Source organism: Salmo salar, chromosome 19 (genome assembly GCF_965601325.2).
Source record: "Salmo salar chromosome 19, fSalSal1, whole genome shotgun sequence".
NCBI lineage: Eukaryota > Metazoa > Chordata > Actinopteri > Salmoniformes > Salmonidae > Salmo > Salmo salar.
This window is the reverse complement of record NC_138309.1, coordinates 58219096-58239141: the sequence shown is the minus strand read 5'-3', so window position 1 is coordinate 58239141 and position 20046 is coordinate 58219096. Positions and strand designations below refer to the sequence as shown.

At 39.4% G+C, this 20046-nt stretch overlaps 2 protein-coding genes across 4 annotated transcripts; both read left to right on the top strand.

Annotated features, from left to right (window-relative positions):
* The first annotated feature begins 8207 nt into the window (after positions 1–8207).
* On the top strand, positions 8208–15354 carry hoxb3 (homeobox B3). Of its 3 annotated transcripts, XM_014158508.3 has the most exons (4): positions 8208–8498; positions 9628–9725; positions 13217–13632; positions 13904–15354. In XM_014158508.3, the coding sequence occupies exons 3-4, from the start codon at positions 13308–13310 to the stop codon at positions 14533–14535; spliced, it is 957 nt and encodes a 318-aa protein (XP_014013983.2). In that variant the 5' UTR covers positions 8208–8498; positions 9628–9725; positions 13217–13307; the 3' UTR covers positions 14536–15354. The 3 variants fall into 3 exon arrangements, with proteins under 3 accessions (XP_014013983.2, XP_014013984.2, NP_001135099.1); XM_014158509.3 differs by lacking the exon at positions 9628–9725; NM_001141627.1 differs by lacking the exons at positions 8208–8498; positions 9628–9725 and having other exon boundaries at positions 13097–13632; positions 13904–14781.
* A 500-nt stretch (positions 15355–15854) lies between these two features.
* On the top strand, positions 15855–18073 carry hoxb1b (homeobox B1b). The gene is made up of 2 exons (XM_014159126.3): positions 15855–16900; positions 17218–18073. The coding sequence occupies exons 1-2, from the start codon at positions 16306–16308 to the stop codon at positions 17520–17522; spliced, it is 900 nt and encodes a 299-aa protein (XP_014014601.1). The 5' UTR covers positions 15855–16305; the 3' UTR covers positions 17523–18073.
* Positions 18074–20046: the final 1973 nt, after the last annotated feature.

The following is a 20046-nucleotide window of genomic DNA, read 5'->3' as shown; positions in this document are numbered from 1 at the left end:
GTCCATAAAGTTAGTTTTATGGTTTTGGGGAGTAGACAATGTACTATATAATTCACATTCTTGAATGAAAGTGACGGTTTTACTGCTGCGAAGGGATTAGAAAGGGTTGTGGACTGTACAGCACTAGTCTGGGCAGTGGCGATATCCTCGATATCAGGATAGAAAGTTAATATCAGAAATGCAGTGATACATTTAAATAAGTGTTCCACTGTCTATGATTATAAACCAAACATATGTTATTAATGTTGTAATTAGCCTCAAAATAAAATATTTTGAGAATCCATGGATTGTAATCGAATTATCTATAAACACCAGCAAATAAGAATTCATTCATTTTGCTCAGCGTAAAACTGGGGGAAATTCTGCCTCTTCACGAATAGGACACTAACTAATTCAATTTCTGCAATAACTGCATTGAACCTCGTGGATTTAGTGTCAGAGGTGCTGATATGAGAAGGGAAATTGGATAATGCATGTCTCTGGCCTATAGACTCAAGTCAGAAAACTGACAAAAACTTGAAGTGAAATTCAAGTCTGTATCCAAAAATTAGACCGTCTTGATAAAAGCGTGGCCTAAGGTAAAGCACGAACTTGAACAGGGTTTTGTGTGTACCATCAATCTCCAAGATAAGCCATTGAACAGTGCGTCTCTCTCCAAGGACAGGATAAGTGAATCCACTGTAAACGTTGGGAATCAGACCTCTGTCGATTTGAATAAATTATGCTGGATATATGATCTAATCATATAAATATTAGGCTTTATAATGCCACACTGAACAAAAATATAAACGCAACATGTAAAGTGTTGGTCCCATGTTTCATGAGCTGAAATAAAAGATCCCAGAAATGTTCCATATGTACAAAAAGCTTATTTCTCTCAAATGTTGTGCACACATTTGTTTACATCCCTGTTAGTTGGATGTACTGCCAAATGAGCATTTCCCCATTTGCCAACATAATCCATCCACCTGACAGATGTGGCATATCAAGAAGCTTGTTCTGTTGACAATAAAAGGACACTCTAAAATGTGCAGTTTTGTCACACATCACAATGCCACAGATGTCTCAAGTTTTGAGGAAGTGTGCAATTGGCATGCTGACTGCAGGAATGTCCACCAGAACTGTTGCCGGAGAATTGAATGTTAATTTCTCTAGCATAAGCCGCCTCCAACATAATTTTAGACAATTTGGCAGTACATCCAACTAGCCTCACAACAGCAGACAAGGTATATGGCGTCGGTATGGGCGAGCTGTTTGCTGATGTCAATGTTGTGAACAGAGTACCCAATGGTGGCGGTGGGGTTATGAAATGAGCAGGCATAAACTAACAACAATGAACACAATTGCATTTTCTCTGGCAGTTTGAATGCACAGAAATAGCGTGACGAGATCCTGAGGCCCATTTTGAGGCTGTGACCAACACAGCTGCATATCTGTATTCCAAGTCATGTGAAATCCATAGATTAGGGACTCATTTATTTATTTCAATTGACTGATTTCCTTATTTGAACAGTAATTCAGTAAAATCTTAGAAATTGTTACACTTTGCGTTTTTATATTTTTGTTCGGTTTATAAACGCATCAAACACTGATCCTGATTGTATAGGCCTGTATGTCAAACTTGGATTACGCCCAATTTTGTATGTTATATTATAATAACGCGTTGCTATTGTGTGTTTGTAGCCTATGTTAATGGTTCATGTCTTTGCGTAGTTGCCATGGCTAAATTGTGTGTCCCATTGTGTAGCAAGCCTACCTGACCAAATTGTATATGAATCAGCATGCAATCGCAGTTCTGCGTGGTGATATCCAATCAAATTAGGGCAATATGAAAACACTGGTTTTGACATCTTTCGTCAATAGCTGTCATTTATTCATCTAAAATGTACCTAAATGCAATAAATATTCCCGATGTCTCAAACTTTTTTTGCTTAAATCATTTTATATATTCAAAAAATAATTATGCTAAAGGACACACACCAATGTTTTGTATTGGGTAGAAACAATTCCACTATTCATAACTGTTAAATAGCCATTTAACCAGGATAATAAGTATTGCATATTGATAGGGGTAATCTGTGCACGGATCTCATCAATAATTCATAGACCGGGATCATCGCGAGGTCACTAGACGAGAGCCACAGATGCTGAGGATCTAACCTACAATACCAATAGGCCTGTTTCTCAGACATCGTCAACATCCTTGGAATCCATAGGCCTACACGAACGAAAAAGACAGTCTGAATAATTGTTTTAATTTGTGCTTTTGGAAGCATACATGATAGCCGATGGAATTGTATATTGTGTTGGTTATTCTGTATGGATGGATTAATGCGTAAAATACGTTAGTGTTTTGTTTAAGAATTGTCTATGTTTCGTTTTCCATTTATAGGCCTACTTATTATTTATATTCGATACAATTGCATGGAGATTATTGACACCTTTATTAGTGCGTAGGCCTTTTTATTGAGCAGTTGGGAATCAAGTTTTACATTGAAAAAGCATTGATAGATGAACAGGCTATTTGTTCTTTATCTGAAAACTTGTCTTACAGCAGTCGACACAAATATTTTAATATGCATGGATAGATGGCATAATAATCGTGCTTCACAAAGTGACCTCAAAGTAAATCTTAAAATATGCGATTGGAGCATAGGCCAATGCTTATTCAGTGACGTGATGTAACGCCACTTGCACACCAGCAGAGCCCGCTTCAGACCGGCTTCACTGTTGCCCCGCTCAATCGATCATCTAACTATAGGCCTATGACTATGTTATAGCCTACACACAAAACAATGTCCAATGGATAACATGTATGACGTCTAGACTACTCAAATATTTTAGCAAAGTTGTAAATTAAGCACAGTGTAAAGAAAAAAAGTCTCAAACCTTAGAAAATGTGTGGTTATATTACAATGCCTGTCCTATATTTCCAATGAGAGGAGATTAAACAAAATGTCTCCCATTATCTCACCATTATCTTCCCCATTATCTTCTCGAGTACCGTAACATGTAAAAACATTATGGATCAAAATAATGTATTTATTTGGAATTATGTTTTAATTCGGGGTGTAGGTCTAGCCTACCCACTGTTTGCTATTTAACTGTAAATCACTATACATGTCATTGCTCTCTCTGCGCTCAGAATGATCAGCTCCAATAACTCACATGAGCCTGGTTCCTATATATATTGGGCCCCTGCTCCCTTTTTGGTTAAAGGAGTAGGTCCTACATTACTCAATATCATCGAACAAGTCAGAAATTGTTCATGTGTGAGGCCTTGAGGAAGGGGTGAAACGCAGGTCACCGCTTCTAACAAATATTAAAATGCCACGTGATTCGTGAGGCGCGGTGTCTATCAAAGGCTGTACGAGATGAATCAATTTGTAAGTCGCTCTGGATAAGAGCATCTGCTAAATGACGTAAATGTAAATGTAAATCAGAAAGCTCGTGTCCACCTCGTATGTGTTTTGGGTTCTGGATTTTTCGGATGACGTAACTCCAGCAGGCCATGTTTTTAAATCAGGAGAGAGACAAGTTACAGTTGAAGTCAGAAGTTTACATACACTTGGTTGGAGTCATTAAAACTCGTTTTTCAACCACTCCACAAATTTCTTGTTAATTAACAAACTATAGTTTTGGCAAGTCTACAAGTCTAAATCTACTTTGTGCATGACACAAGTAATTATTCCAACAATTGTTTAGAGACATATTATTTCACTTATAATTCACTGTATCACAATTCCAGTGGGTCAGAAGTTTACATACACTAAGTTGACTGTGCCTTTAAACATATTGGAAAATTCCATAAAATGATGTCATGGCTTTAGAAGTTTCTGATAGGCTAATTGACATCATTTGAGTCAATTGGAGGTGTACCTGTGGATGTATTTCAAGGCCTACCTTCAAACTCAGTGCCTCTTTGCTTGACATCATGGGAAAATGAAAAGAAATCAGCCAAGACCTCAGAAAAAAAATGTAGACCTCCACAAGTCTGGTTCATCCTTGGGAGCAATTTCCAAACGCCTGAAGGTACCACGTTCATCTGTACAAACAATAGTAGGCAAGTATAAACACCATGGGACCATCCAGCCATCATACTGCTCAGGAAGGAGACACGTTCTGTCTCCTAGAGATGAACGTACTTTGGTGCGAAAAGTGCAAATCAATCCCAGAACAACAGCAACGGACCTTGTGAAGATGCTGCAGGAAACGGGTACAAAAGTATCTATATCCACAGTAAAACGAGTCCTTTATCGACATAACCGGAAAAGCTGCTCAGCAAGGAAGAAGCCACTGCTCCAAAACCGCCATAAAAAAGCCAGACTACGGTTTGCCACTACACATGGGGAGAAAGATCATACTTTTTGGAGAAATGTCCTCTGGTCTGATGAAACAAAAATAGAACTGTTTGGCCATAATGACCATCATTATGTTTGGAGGAAAAAGAGGGAGAATTGCAAGCCGAAGAACACCATCCCAACCGTGAAGCATGGGGTTGGCAGCATCATGTTGTGGGGGTGCTTTGCTGCAGGAGGGACTGGTGCACTTCACAAAATAGATGGCATCATGAGGAAAGAAAATTATGTGGATATATTGAAGCAACATCTCAAGACATCAATCAGGAAGTTAAAGCTTGGTCACAAATGGGTCTTCCAAATGGACAATGACCCCAAGCATACTTCCAAAGTTGTGGCAAAATGGCTTAAGGACAACAAAGTCAAGGTATTGGAGTGGACATCACAAAGCCCAGACCTCAATTCTATAGAAAATTTGTGGGAAGAACTGAAAAAGCGTGTGGGAGGAAGGAGGCCATCAAACCTGACTCAGTTACACCAGCTCTGTCAGGAGGAATGGGCCAAAATTCACCCAACTTATTGTGGGAAGCTTGTGGAAAGCTACCCGAAATGTTTGACCTAAGTTAAACAATTTAAAGGTAATGCTACCAAATACTAATTGAGTGTATGTAAACTTCTGATCCACTGGGAATGTGATGAAAGGAATAAAAGCTGAAATAAATCATTCTCTCTACTATTATCCTGACATTTCACATGTTTTAAATAAAGTGGTGATCGTAACTGACCTAAGACAGGGAATTTTTACTAGGATTAAATGTTAGGAATTGTGAAAAACTGAGTTTAAATGTATTTGGCTAAGGTGTATGTAAACTTCCGACTTCAACTGTATGTTTGCACTGGAGGAAAGGACCAAACAAAAGTCAGGACTCGGATAACGTCTTCAATGTCACACTTTTTAATCAACCCTTTATTTTTTTTATTTTTTAAACAGTCTGCATTTAACTGCCAAAATAAAGGAAACACTTGAGTAAATGAGGGATACGAATTATATTGAACGTTAATTAAGCAGTTAACATCCCGTCATGCTTAGGGTTACGTATAAAAATTCTCAGTTGCCAATTTTTGGCTAGAAGAGACCTCAGTGACAAGAAGAGGGGTTTCAAATGAGCATATGGGGTTTAAAGGGTGTGTGTGTGTTAGTCACTAGATCTAAACCCAATTTAACACTTATTGGAGATTCTGGATGTGTCCTGACAGAGCGTTTTCTACCACCATCAACAAAACACCAGATCATGGAATTTCTCGTGGAAGAAGGGTGTCGCATCCCTCCAATAGACTTCCAGACACTTGTAGAATCTATGCCAATGCGCACTGACGCTCTTCTGGCCGATCATGGTCAGAGCCATAACCAGGGTTTGAGTTTTAGTGAGGTTTGTTATACAATTAAAAAACGTTAAAATGCTATTCGTTGAACAGAACAATGACCCCAGCCATGATCACTTTGACTGCTAGTTCTTTCACCTGTCAATCAACAACCACATAGCCTGTTAGCTAGCTTATACAATTGTAATGTTATACGCCTGATTTGATTTGAAAGGGGGAAATATGTGAAATGATTCACACTGACACATAGCATCAGCGACTGTTCAGTCGGTTGTAATGATGAATTGTATAAAACCATCAACTCCACATAGATATCTCTTTTCTCAAATTCACGTTTGTATTCCTAGGAATTACTCATCAAGCTCCACGCAGACGTCAATGGAGCACACAGATGATCGTTTGTATTATCGCATTCACATGAATTATTAGAATGTTACTTACAGTGATGTAGTGGTAAAAAAAAGGTGGGTGATGGGTAAACTATAAACTCCAGTGGGCGATCGATATAAGACTGTATTGTTTGCTTTTTGATTAGACAATGTAGGCCTATAGGGAAAATAGGCCATGTGGAGATGTTCATATTGAAACATATATATATATTTATATATATATATATTTGTTTTAGTTCACAACTTGTTCCATAAGTTTTAACAAGTTTGGGAACCACTTTACTAACCTCTCCCTCTCTGCCTGCTTGTTTGTTTCCGCTTTCTTGCGGTCTCTGCTTCTTCCTACATGCATTGCAGCCTGCCTCAGTCTCACCACATCACTGGCCTTCTCAGTATAGCCTATTCTCTGTAAAGCAACGTTATTATTATCCTGCTGAGGTATGCTCCGTTTAACGTTCCATTCTTACTTCATCCTTATAGTTGGCTAAGTAGCCGAATACAGAGCCTGCAATATAAGTCTCTGCGACAGCTAGCCACCCGACCGACATACTGTCTTTATAAGAGACTATTTACCAGTTGTGCACTCATTCTTTGAAAGCCGGTTTTTGTTTGTTTTGGGGGATGTCTGTAGACACGGCAAGGAGTCTCGGGATGGTTTTAAAATGGCCTTTTGTCCGGCATCTCGCAAACACACTCCACAGGGTCTCTAGTTACCTACTTGAGCCGACTCCGAGCTGGGGTGGTTAGTTTCACGTCTCAGGCCCTCGGCCTGTGCACGAGAAGGCGGAGTTAGCCGTTGAGAGAGTGGTGAATGTGCTGCTAAAAAGGCAAATCCAGGAGACGCAGGCGAACCTTACGAACAGACCACTGTTCATAATTCCACTCGTTCACAAAGATGCAGGCGCGATTAGAACTCCGTCAGATTAAGAATATAAACCTTCTGAGCTTTGATCAACGCTGGGAGCAATATTTAGATGTTGACCCGTCATTTTTTTAAATGATGTACAATATATTTTTTCCCCCCCCAAATTACCCAGAACACAAGTATAAACGCAACATGAAACAATTTCAAAATATCTTAGGAGATCCTGCGGGTAAAGAAGCCTGATGTGGAGGTCCTGGGGGCTGGCGTGTTACATGGACATACAGCCAAATTCTTTAAAACTACATTGGAGGTGGCTTATGGTAGAGAAATTAACATCAGTTCTCTGACAACAGCTCTGGTGGACATTCCTGCAGTCAGCATGCCAATTGTACGCTCCCTCAAAACTTGAGACATTTGTGGCATTGTATTGTGTGACACAACAGAACATTTTTAAGTGACCTTTTATTGTCCCCAGCAATAATCAGCTTATTGATATGCCACACCTATCAGGTGGATGGAATATCTTGGCAAATGAGAAATGCTCACTAACAGGGATGTTAACAAATTTGTGCACAACAAAGGAGAGAGATATGCGTGCATATGGAACATTTCTGGGATATTTTCTTTTCACCTTATGAAACGTGGGACCAACACTTTACATGTTGCGTTTATATTTCTGTTCAGTGTAAAATAATTACAAAGGTTAAGACGCTTTATGTTTGTGTTTCCTTTATTTTGGCAATTACATGTAGGTATATTATGCTAATTAGAATCGTTTGGTCCACCTTGACATAATTCTATTGAAGATCAATAAGGCTGGAAATAAAACAAATAGCCTAAACGTGGTTCTCTTGCATCTAGCACAAAAAATACTTAAACAAGACATTTAGGATTTCGTTGCTATTGATTTAGGCGCCACTGAAGAATACCTGTAATATATTCCCCTCATACCCCACTGAAGGTGCAGGCTGAGATGTCAATCATGGGCTTTGGAGCCACTATGGAACAGGGATACATAGCCTATATTGAGAGATTGGAATTATCATGCAATTCTTTATTTACCCTCTACAGACCCTGCTGACCTTTTTGACAGAGAGAGCCTAATGTTGGACTAGATGTGTGCCAAACCTAGTTTATAAACTTTCTGTCATTATGCCTTTTTTAAATTATTATTTAATCGTGTTGCTGTAATACAGAAACGGTCACGATCAAAATTGTTATTTTTCTTATCCCAGGATCACTACTTTGAATATAATCCATACTATTTGGCTAGTAATGACCGCGAGTCCGTCTAAAGATTAACAGCAATGACATGGGGCGAGCCAAGGTTTACATTGTTCGGGGAGGTAGCCCTACCCACTCAGCATCAAGTGCCCAGTCTATAGACAGCCCCATGTTACTACTGACGATAGCCTTCCGTCTGCATTCATTTCGCCGACATATCCATCATGTCTCCTTTGAAAACTATAATGCGCAAAACTAGCTGCTGGCGAATACCGAGTGCTAACCTTTACGCCCGAGTTTTGTCTTTTGGATAATAAGATACGTTTTTGGAGAACCTCGGTAAGTGCCACTGTTGCTCATTACTTCCAGTTTCCAAACATAGGTCTATTGTTATAACGAAATGCACGTCTCATGTATTGTCAATGCAACTGATGGGTAAACCATGAGGTGTTATATGTATTCTAAAAAGCGTTATTATATGAAAGCTTTCCAACTTATGACAGGGCTCTCCAAAACAGTTCCTGGAGAGCTGTGGTCCTGTAGCTTTTGGCTCTAATCATAATAGCGCACCTGATTCTAATAATTAGCTGGTTGATCAGCTGAATCAGGTTGGTTACAACTGGGTTAGATTGAAAACATACAGGAGGATAGCTCTCCAGGAACAGGGTTGGAGAGCCCTGGCCTATACGATATTGATTGACTGGGCTAGTGCAGACTACATTTTATTAATTAAAAGTGTAAGGAAGTTGGATAAGATGATATTTTTCATGGTATTAAATATTATCAAAGAGGATTGGTATACCAAACCCATGGTGAAACATGCTTTTTGGACCCATTATGATTTTTGAACGTAGTTCGTTATACTTATAGTACTTATACTTTTTACGCACACACCCACACCCACATCCACACCGTTAGGGATGGATCAATACGGTGCAGTCTGTTTTTGTTCAAGTCTGAATGCTAGAATGTTCACTGTATGTTGTCCTAAATTTCGTCATGCTGACCATGAGGCCTGAAATGAAACTGCCTATATCCTCATGCATTTCAAAAATTGTTTTCGCTGTTTGTAGACAAAACTCAGAGGGTGTGTTAACTTATTTACCTTACCTAAATTGATTTAGGGTAGTCAATTGCTGGCGTAAATATGTCTGCCTCTTATAGACTATAATCAGTTGTTTGAACATTAGTAAATCCATTTGATTTGTAAATCCTGTGTATTGTATTTATGCGCCTTTTATCAATTGCCGTTGCATGAGGTCAGCAGGAGGCCTTGCCGTTTTAAATAATAATTTGCCATATAACAATCTGAACTAATCCATGAGTTTAGATTCTAACCGACCAACCATTTTCTGACAGAGAAAGGAACGGCTCCATTCGACGTTTCAGTATAGGCCTGAGATGTCGGTATCGTTCAGGATAACATGGATTTCTTCATTCTTTAATACACTTTTGTTTTGCTATACAGCTTATCTATAGAGGACCAGACCGTCTGCCAAAGAAATCACAGAGTTCTTATCTCCGTTCTCGAAGACAGCACTACAGTGCAAATCAAAAACGATATGGGTAGGTTTTATTTTATATTTGCAGCGCCGTGCAAATAATACAACACAAAGTTGCATTGCTCTGAAGCCAGTTCCCACATCATAGGTCAGAGTAGCCTGGTGAGCAACCATCCCTGTCAAGTGATTCATTAAATAATTGAGGAAGATGTTGCAGAGTAGATGCATGCATTCATCAGGCCAACCACTGTAGTGATTTGCCCGCGGGTGTACAATGTATCTTCTTAAAGTCTACATAGCTGGAATGAAGAAGATCCTGCAAATGTATTGTAAGTATATGGATAGCATTTTTTTGGAGGATCTGATTTTGTATTAATTAGGCCATATGAATGACATTGCAGGAAATGTATGGTCCAATTCAAGAAATGTTACAACAAGCATGACACATTATGTTGTTTGATGTTCTATATTGAAGTTTCAATCTATTTAATTGATTTCGATGGTTTAGGTGATGTATACATTTCATCCTACACTATCTTCCTCTCTTTCCTGTCTGCCAGTCGTTCCATTTTGATTTATAGCCTAATGGTATGTGAGCCAATGTCAGAGACAGCTGCCATTGTGTTTCTGGAATAGTCTTTTTTGTTGTTGTTTATAGCTGTATGTGCATTAATCTACAGATCCACAAGTGATACGATTAATCGGTGCTCTTAATTGTCTTTCTCCATCCTTCATCTGGGCTGAGCAGACCGATATAAAGACTTTATGCCTGGAGGTCTCGGGTTACATCAACTTGGCAATTACAGAGCCTTAACGTTTCATTTTAAGCCATAGAACCTTGAAATTAATCATTGTCTAATCTCGACGCCACATATTCATGCATCATTTCGAATTGATCATCGTTCCCCCCCCAGGATAGGAGCTTTTTATGGAATATGATTTGAAACGATTATTATAGTATTTTCATGACAGTGTATATGGCAGGAATTTGTCTTGAGATTCGAAGAATAGGCACACAGATATATTTGATCACTGAAAGATTATATAGCTATGCTATAGGCAGACATCCTATAAATGAATTATGACAATGTAGATAGAAAAAGTGGGAGATGTACGGTATCCATTTGATAGCTAAATTCAACAAATCCATGTGCACGGTCTGAACCGGTCACGGCTAAATTACCTCGGCTAAATTTCGTTAGAATGGCAGTCCCGACGTCTTTGATCAAAAGACTGGTCAATGTTTAGATTATTTTGTGTTGTAGCCTAATTACTTTCGTGTAGTTAAACATTAGCTATCCTGCCTGGGGTATTAACTATTGTCCCTAATGAATGAATCGAGGGGATTGAGTATTTTCAATTAAAAAGTTAACATAAGAGATCAAAGCACCGCCACAGTCCCAATGGGTATCGATCCACTAACAACAATCCTATAGCGGCATGTTTGATCCTCACCTCCAGTAGGCTCAGTGTCTAACCTGTACAGCCAGGAGGCAGATGGTTCTCCAAACAAACTGACGCAATTTGGGTCCATGGCCCTTTGAGCACTAATATGCTGTAATATTAATTTACCTCTCCAAAACTGAATATGAATGTTGGGTTGGTGTGTTTTGTCCTGATGTGTGCAAAATAGTTCACTTTTCGATATGGTTGTCTGCCAGGTTAGACAACCGCATAATCCTGAAATCTCTAATTCATATATCATGGAAATACATTCTATTGATTGCCAGTCACACTCAACACGAACTTTTTGGCAAATTTCACATTGGCATCATACATTATTCATGCAGGGGTCATGCAATAGTATGCAAAGTCATAAATTGACCAAATCAAAATCATAACCCCATTTTGACAATTTAGTTTGGCATAGTTCAATTGGTGCGTTTTGATTGCCTTTCTTTATTTTAAGACAACAATGCCATTCCACATTTTTGCTACTACTCTCAAATTGTTATTTGTTTTCTGTTGTCATCTCCAAACACTGGTCTCTTGATTTTTATATTTATTTTGGTGGTCAAATCTGGCATATAACATCCAATGAGATAGGCCAACTCAAAGTAGCCTAAGTATAGACTGGGCTATGTTAGCTCTATGGCTATGCCATAGATAAAAGTTGGGGCCTCAGGTCAGTTCATTAATGCAGATTGCTCTCGTGTGAATCAAATCGATCAAAGGCCACTAGCCCCGTCCCACCACATCTGCAATTACCATAATTTTCGTTGTGAAAAGGCTATCCTAAACACACATTTTAAAATAGGCTGCTATAACTGCAGACAGCCCCTTACAAAGCATCAGGGAGTAATGTATCCACATGTATTTGTCTCATAATGTACGGACTGAGGTCATGGTTTTCGGCGAATAGTGTTTTCAAATTGGCGATGTGGCCAGAATTCTTCTTCACTGTCTAGTCAGCTGCGCAAAGGCTACTCATGTTCTCGTTCGACCTCTTCCATGCTGTGGGCGACTCCCAATGAGTTAGTTAATAGCAAGCCTATCATTGCAACTGGATTATAATACTCCTCGATGTTTTTGAAAGGAGAGACCTCTCGTTATTGATTCTGGATGTGAAATGAATCATATCTAGGCAGTATTCGTGGGATCTACGTTATAAGCTAAGGTAAGCCGGGCTGGTGAATGGTCGGCTATTTTCTTTGTGATTTATGACCATATGACTCGTGCGCGGTTCAAGCAGAGTTCATAAAGCTGTACGCTGTGCCTCCATACCATCCAACATTCGTTTTCTCTTGAAAACTATTTCATCATCTTCTGTTTTTACTTATTTTGGTTGCTTATAAAGGCATACTCAGCATAATCGTTATAATGAATTCAGAGACCTTGAATATTTTGTTCATGTTGAAGATTTCAATGGAAATGTAAGGAAACGTGATTAGACATATACAATTATAGGCTACCATTAACGGTTAAGCTTATCTGATATTGAATAAAGAAATTGGCTGTTTTTTTCCCCCTACATTGGGCTTTATGTAGGAGACTATTGACACAGTTACCTTGTTTTTTGTTGTCGAGTTTTGTTGGCTACATCTCTATCGACAGCTGTATATTATAATAATGTTATCATTAGCCTATGTAAGACCTATAGCCTATGTGTCTTTAATTAGTTGTTTTTATTTAGGATAGTAATTTAACATGTAGGGCTATTTATTTTTTCTCTAAAATAGCATAGTTTCACACAAGTTCTACAGGCCTCAAGCATTCTAGCATTAAATTCTTGAAAATATAAAAATAATGTCTTGCCTTTATGGAATTCAAATTGCATTGTTGTTTGCATTCTTATTTGTTTAAGCCCATTGACGGGTCTGCAAAAGTATGCTGAATAAAACTACTGGACTAAAAACTGGTGACTTGTTTCTCAACAAACAATTCATTTTTTTAGGGTTGAGAAGGGAGAAGTAGATATTAGAGACTATCGTATAGTCCGACATTGCCTCTGTAAGCAGGTTGAACGGGCCCTATTCACGTCATGATGCTATTGAGTTGATAAGATGGATTCATACTGTCACCTCCCTTATTCTGTGTTTTTTCATAACCTTTCAGAACAGCAACCAAGAGGTCATTGGAAGGAAACTGTCACGTGACTTCTGGGTGCCAATGTTCCTTCAGAAGGTTAAAAGGGCCCCAGTAGCTGATGAGACATTTCTTGACAATGCAGAGAAATACCTACCAAGACGCCATAGCAATATTTGGAGAGTCCCCATACCAAGGTGCCAGTGGATTTGGATACAATCATGACGCACCAGCCCACCAACCCTTGGCCTACCTGGAGAGCCAGATCAACTTGAAGGAGTTGGATTGCTCATCGCAGTCAAATGGCAACAGCAAATCACAGCACCCAAAAGAGATTGACCCTATCTCAAATTCTACCTTCACCAAAAGCATATTCCCGTGGATGAAGAAGTCGACAATTCAGAACTGTATAAAGAACAACGAAGACAATCCCTTAGATGTTAATGGTGTGTATTCAAATGCCTAGCCCAATAAATAGTTGGACAGTAAAATTCCCATTTAGGTCTACAAATAATACTTTTTTAAGCTTGATAAATCCTAATTGTATTATATGATTACGACCAATGGGCGTTGGCTAATTGCGTTTCCAGTTTCGACAGAAGCTTACATGTTGATATAATGTAATGTAATATAGCCTAATGTTGTTAAGATTTTGTTTAGGTACTGTAGGCCTATTCAATTGATGAATGACGTTACATTTCATTTTCTCTCCGGCAGAACTATTTGGTGACGAGGAAAGCCCAAAAACTGCAGCCTCCAAAAGGGCGCGCACTGCATACACAAGCGCCCAGTTGGTTGAGCTCGAGAAGGAGTTCCACTTCAATCGTTACCTTTGCCGCCCCAGGCGCTTGGAGATGGCTAGCCAACTCAGTCTAAAGGAGAGGCAGATCAAGATTTGGTTTCAAAATCGGAGAATGAAGTGCAAGAAAGATGGAAAGTTTAAAGGACTGTGCTCTTCTTTAGGTAGCCCTGGAACTCTTACCAATCTTGGTTATATTAATGCTATGGGGGAGGATTATGACACTGTTTCCCCGCCATCTTTAAAGCGTCAACAAAACGATTATGTCAGTGCATTAGTCTATCCAAACTCAATGAAAGGGCAACAGAAATATGCCACGAACCCAGAATATGCTCCTTGCAGTATGCAGGACAATGATAGTAGTTTTTCCATTCATTATGCTCAAGCTGACCCTGTCCATGTTGATGTGAACTTGCCATTCACTGCATGCGGGATAAATACCCAGTGTAATCATACTGCACAGATGACGTCAAGCCAACGCCGTCCTAAACCTACACTATATGATCCAAACACATCATACCTATTGGGGCATCATTCTTCTCAACAATGAATCAAGCAAGCTCCTAAACTGACTCATGTATAGCATATGTAGTCAGTATGTCCCTTGACCATAATCAGATCCTTAGTGGACCGAATCCAAAGTTCAGGTCTGCACGCATAAAAAAAAGGCCAATTATTCGCTGTATCCAAATGCATGCAAATAGTGTTGTCATTACAGCAGAGTTACTAATATTTTACTCGAAAAGAGCAGCTTTAACTATTTTGGGAATTCAGCGACTGATTGTGACCACTAGAGTCTGAGGTAAAACAGAGTTAATTCGAATAGAGTGTTTATAAGTATTGCTAGAGTCAACGTGATCCCGCCCACAGATCAGCACCTGCATAGCCTATTCGATCCTGTTGGACAGTTCTGTGTTTCTATTTTGATTTCTTATCCATATAGGATAAACCTGAAATTATTTAATTATATGAAACCACCGGGTAATGTAAAACATTGAATTGAAATCAATATCAAGCAAAAAACTTTTCTCACTTTTGTTTTTGTACAAGACTTGACATTATGCACTTTTATAAGTGGAGGAGGTCATGACCCAACTGTGTGCATTGGAATATTACAAACATATTTATTACAATGTTATTTATATGTTATTTATGAATTTAATTTATGGGAATTTAATGTATTTTGTTATTTTTTTATCATAGGGCTTAGTGTTTACAGACAGACTCTTATGCTTCAGGGACAGTTGAATCAGTGTTCCTCAAAATGTATTTAATTGTGAAATACTTTTGGATACCCTTTGAAATGCATGTGTAGGCTATGCTGACGAATAATTTCTGTATATTGTTGAATAAATGCATTTGTTGTTCAGACTTTCTGCAGAACTGTTTTTTTACACATCTTGTTATCAAAAAGAGCTTGCTCTACCTATATATAGTCTAAATGTGTCTAGTTAGAGTAAAATACACACAAAATATATTCAAATATGTCAAATGAAATAGGCCACATTAGATATAGTCTGGTAAAGATTATATGCAATAATAAATTGTTAAAAGTCCATAAAGGCACAATGATTTAGGCTGTTCTTTGTTCTCTCTCGAGCAAATTGGAGAACCAGCTGTCAAGCGTTTAGAGGAGCAGAAGATTGATCGTCGCATTAATTTCAAGACTCCTCTGTAAAATTAGCTCTCAGACAGAAGAACACGCCGAGCTAATCAAGTAATTCACATGAGGTGCTATACTTATACACATTGGGCAACATAATTCTCCTAGAGGACGCCTGGTATTATACACCCATCTTATATCCTCTTGTTAACTACATGAATAACAATGGAAACATTTCAGTTCACTAAACTTACTTACTCTTATAATACTGTTAAAAAAGCACAGCCAAAATACTATTTCGATCACATAGACCATCCAATCAACTGTTTGCTTCAAACTCTAAATTACCGAGAGACAAAATTGAAATAATTTCAAAATCTTTCACTTTTCAAACTATCATTCTGCCTCACTCTGACCAGAAGGTCCTTGCAGAAGTGGTGTGACGTATTTGTGTTCTTATCAGATTGATGGGCGAGTTTGACTGAAGCATTTGTCATGTAAATGTGAGACGTTTGATGGACGATCCTGACCTGACAAACTGCTATAGGTCCCAATTGCCATTGGCGTAAAGTGAGTCACATGATCTGTCACTAAGGTGATATGAGCGTGGTAGGCAGTTTTACAGATTTGACATACTACCTAGAGGTTGTAGGGCACAGGGAAGAGCAATTAAGGTGGACTGACCCGTCTTCATTAATTTTGCCATAACAATACAGGATGAACTCTTACTTAGATTATACCATTTGTAACAGGGGGACTAACATATTCAATGCCAATGCCGGATACCACCATTTAAACCATGGATACATGTCCTCCTTATCTTCCAATTCATGCGCAACAAGTGATAGTTTGGTGTCCGATGGGCGGTTAGTTGGTGGTTCTTCGGTGCACCAGACTTCGAGCCACCCTCTCCACCAGCCTCAGCTTCATCATATAGATCTCCAGTTTGGCTCAACGGGAAACTCGGTGTATGGCTCGCCAACAGGGCCAAATTTGGATTATGGACCTCATCAATACGCTCTAATTCATGAACAAGAACGAGGTTTCATTCAGTCGCCTGGGATTCCTGTGTCAGCCATTGGAACGAACATGCCCCCCCTGGCCGAAGGGAACAGTGAGCCAGGGTCTGCACCAAGCAGCCAGTATCTGCACTTTTGCAGTGGAGAACAGGGGCAACAAGAATACTTGGAGAGTATTTACTCGAGATTAGTTCCTTCCCAATATAGTGATAAGGATTCGGATGATTTCAATGCAGATTTAACTTCAAAAACTTTCGACTGGATGAAAGTTAAGAGGAATCCCCCTAAAACAGGTTTGTTAGGGGTGGGACATGGTCATAAATAACACTGTCATGACAAAAGCTAATTTATAGACAACATTACAATATATATATATATATTTGATATATGAGGAAATTATAGAGACACTGCCTAATCAATGTTTGTGCTTTGCATGTCAGTGCGTAAAATGTGCCGTGGTGCGTAAAATAAATGATCAAATACAGAATGTGTTTGCTTGGCTGCTCACAATCATCACATAATAATAATACAGTTTATTCCTGTTTTCATTCCTTCATTTAAAATTCAATTTATTCCATCAGTTCCTTCATTCATTCATTAACTTCTACAGTTTCAGAATATGGAGTCCCTGGTCAACAGAATGTAATCCGTACCAACTTCAACACAAAGCAGCTGACAGAGCTCGAGAAGGAGTTCCATTTCAACAGGTACCTGACCAGGGCCCGGCGAGTGGAAGTTGCCGCTATTCTCGAGCTCAACGAAACTCAAGTGAAAATTTGGTTCCAAAACCGCAGGATGAAGCAGAAAAAGCGTGAGAAAGCAGGCACGGTCTTTCTAAACACAGCAGTACCGGCAAATGATTTGGGAGAGATCACCTCATCTCCTGATGTGTCACCAAGCTCGAAGACCGCGTAAATCAATCTTTTTACAAATAACATTTGAATCACCGCACTCATGGTGCCGCACTTTACTTGTCACATTTTCAAGGATACTGCAGGTTTACAGGGTTTAGGTGCACAAATTTCTGCAAACAATTTAGTTTCATGTTTGCACTATTTACGGGTATTTTCTACAAATACATTTAGATACTTATGTGAGAAGTTAGAAATAAAATGTTTGTTTTGAAAAGTCTGTATTTGTGCTGATTTGTACATTTGTGAGTGAATGAAATGTTCCCATACAGTAGGCTATAAAGTATTTATTGAATGTGACAATAAGGATATGTTGTAAGAAAATCTAAATCTATGGAACTAATTGAATTCTTCTTCGATGTTCTTTCTACTCAAATAGTATTTTGGAAGTCAACATTGTTTAACTGTTGTTGAAACTGTTTTAAATCTGCCTACTCATGAAATTAGGAATCAGATGGAAAAATATGTCATTTTCATTGAAATGCAATTCATATTGACAATCACATAATACTGATTTCTATATAATAGTTTTTACAAAATTAAACTTTAACAAATATATAATGTTCTGTCTTTCATTGCTGTTGAGTTTTACCCATTCTTTTCCTTTGCATAATGTGACATGAGGAGTCTTTCACCACACATGGGGTGGCTACCAATGACCTCTTCACCTCAGAATACCCCCAGGGTTTCTAAACATGACAACAAACTCCAGGGTGCCAGGTTTCACACTAGATTTGTTACCCAAATTCAATTTGGCTATGCACAAATGCCATGCCCTGAGATCCACAAACAATTGGTACAGGTTCTCACTTACACTTGCCACTTTCTCTTCTGATTGCTATAATAGTTCATTAGAAAAGTCATTGGATAATCTTCTACCACCACTAGAGCTACATTTATAGTTGAACCTTGTATGCTGCCCTCAGCTCTTCCTTAAAGCTGGCAGGGGCTTGACAACCCTGTTTCATCTCCTGGTGTTATAGGCAGGCTCAATATTTGCACTGGTTGTAAGGTTTGCACAGTTCCTGCCCCAGCGGCACTGGCCTGTCAGTGCCCTCTCCCCCAAAGCTGAGGTTCATTCAAAGTTCACCCACAAATGGATTCACAAAGGCCTCTAGTAAATCTGTCAGGACACCAGAATGGCTTTGACGAGTCAACTGAAGGTCTCCCTCGCTTCCTTTTCTTTGCTTTTAATATTCAAGGCTAAAAACGGCAGGGGATATTTTTTCATCTACATATTGTATGGCTTATTAGACAATTGTAGTGTCATCATAGTTCCTTACATTTTTTTACCATGAATTATTAACAAAGAGGGAACTGGTGCTAGATGATGATCATTCCATTAAAAGACCTATCTGCCTCATTGCCTCCTGCCACATCCCATGTGGTCCTCTCCTCCCTCGTTGTCTCTTTTTGAAGCTGACTCTCGTCCTCCCATTTCCCCCATCAGACTGTTTGAAACAGTCATCAGGCAAGCCATGATGATTTGAAATACATCTGAATGAGGTTTTACGTTCTCTTCTAGCAATTGGCGTCAATAATTGATCGATTTTCAACCAATCATCGTTTCACTTTAAACTTTACACTGAGCGTCACCAAAGAGAATATGTCAGGTTAGTCGCCGTGTATCTTTTCTCTACCCTGACAGTCACAATAGGGCCTTGGGAGGTGATGGCGGTAGATATAGTGAAAGCTGACAGGTCCAACAAAAACAGGGAAGGGACTAAGTGCAGGACTTGAACCCAGAGGTGTGATTCCTGTCCTCTCACTTGGTAATACCTCAGACCTCCCACCGGGCTCTCCACCTGCGTCACAGCCAGCAACGGAGGAGCCAGCACTATGGAGACAGATGTTCTAACTGGAGAACGTAAAACAAGCAGGGCCAGGGATTTAACGTGCAATGAACACAGAGAGGCAAAAGGCAGAAACGCAGGCAGAGAATACTACTAGGCACAATGGTAATGGCGTAAGCTATAGCATGAATGCCAGCTGAAACATAAAGACCGATAATACATAGCAACAAGTCAACATTTAGTAATATATATTTTTTAACATCGTTATCTCTTCACTGTAACATTTTCTGACACCAAAGAGATGAATAGTGAGCCCCATGCTGGTTGCAGTTGTTGCAAGCTCTTTTACAAGTTGAATGCCTGGCTCACTTCCTTGGTCTCTGGTTCCACTGTGGCACGTCACACTGCAGGGACTCCAAGCTTCAAGGCAGGGACTCCAGGCTTCAAGGCAGGGACACCAGGCTTCAAGGCAGGGACACCAGGCTTCAAGGCAGGGACAGCAGGCTTCAAGGCAGGGACAGCAGGCTTCAAGGCAGGGACAGCAGGCTTCAAGGCAGGGACAGCAGGCTTCAAGGCAGGGACAGCAGGCTTCAAGGCAGGGACAGCAGGCTTCAAAGGATCTGAAGTGGATACAGTATTCATGGGTTAGGGGGTTGGGGATTGGGGAGTTCAGGGGCAGCACAGAGAGATCCCTTTTGTTGATTACCGAGGCAGAAATCAGGGTGGTATCCTAAA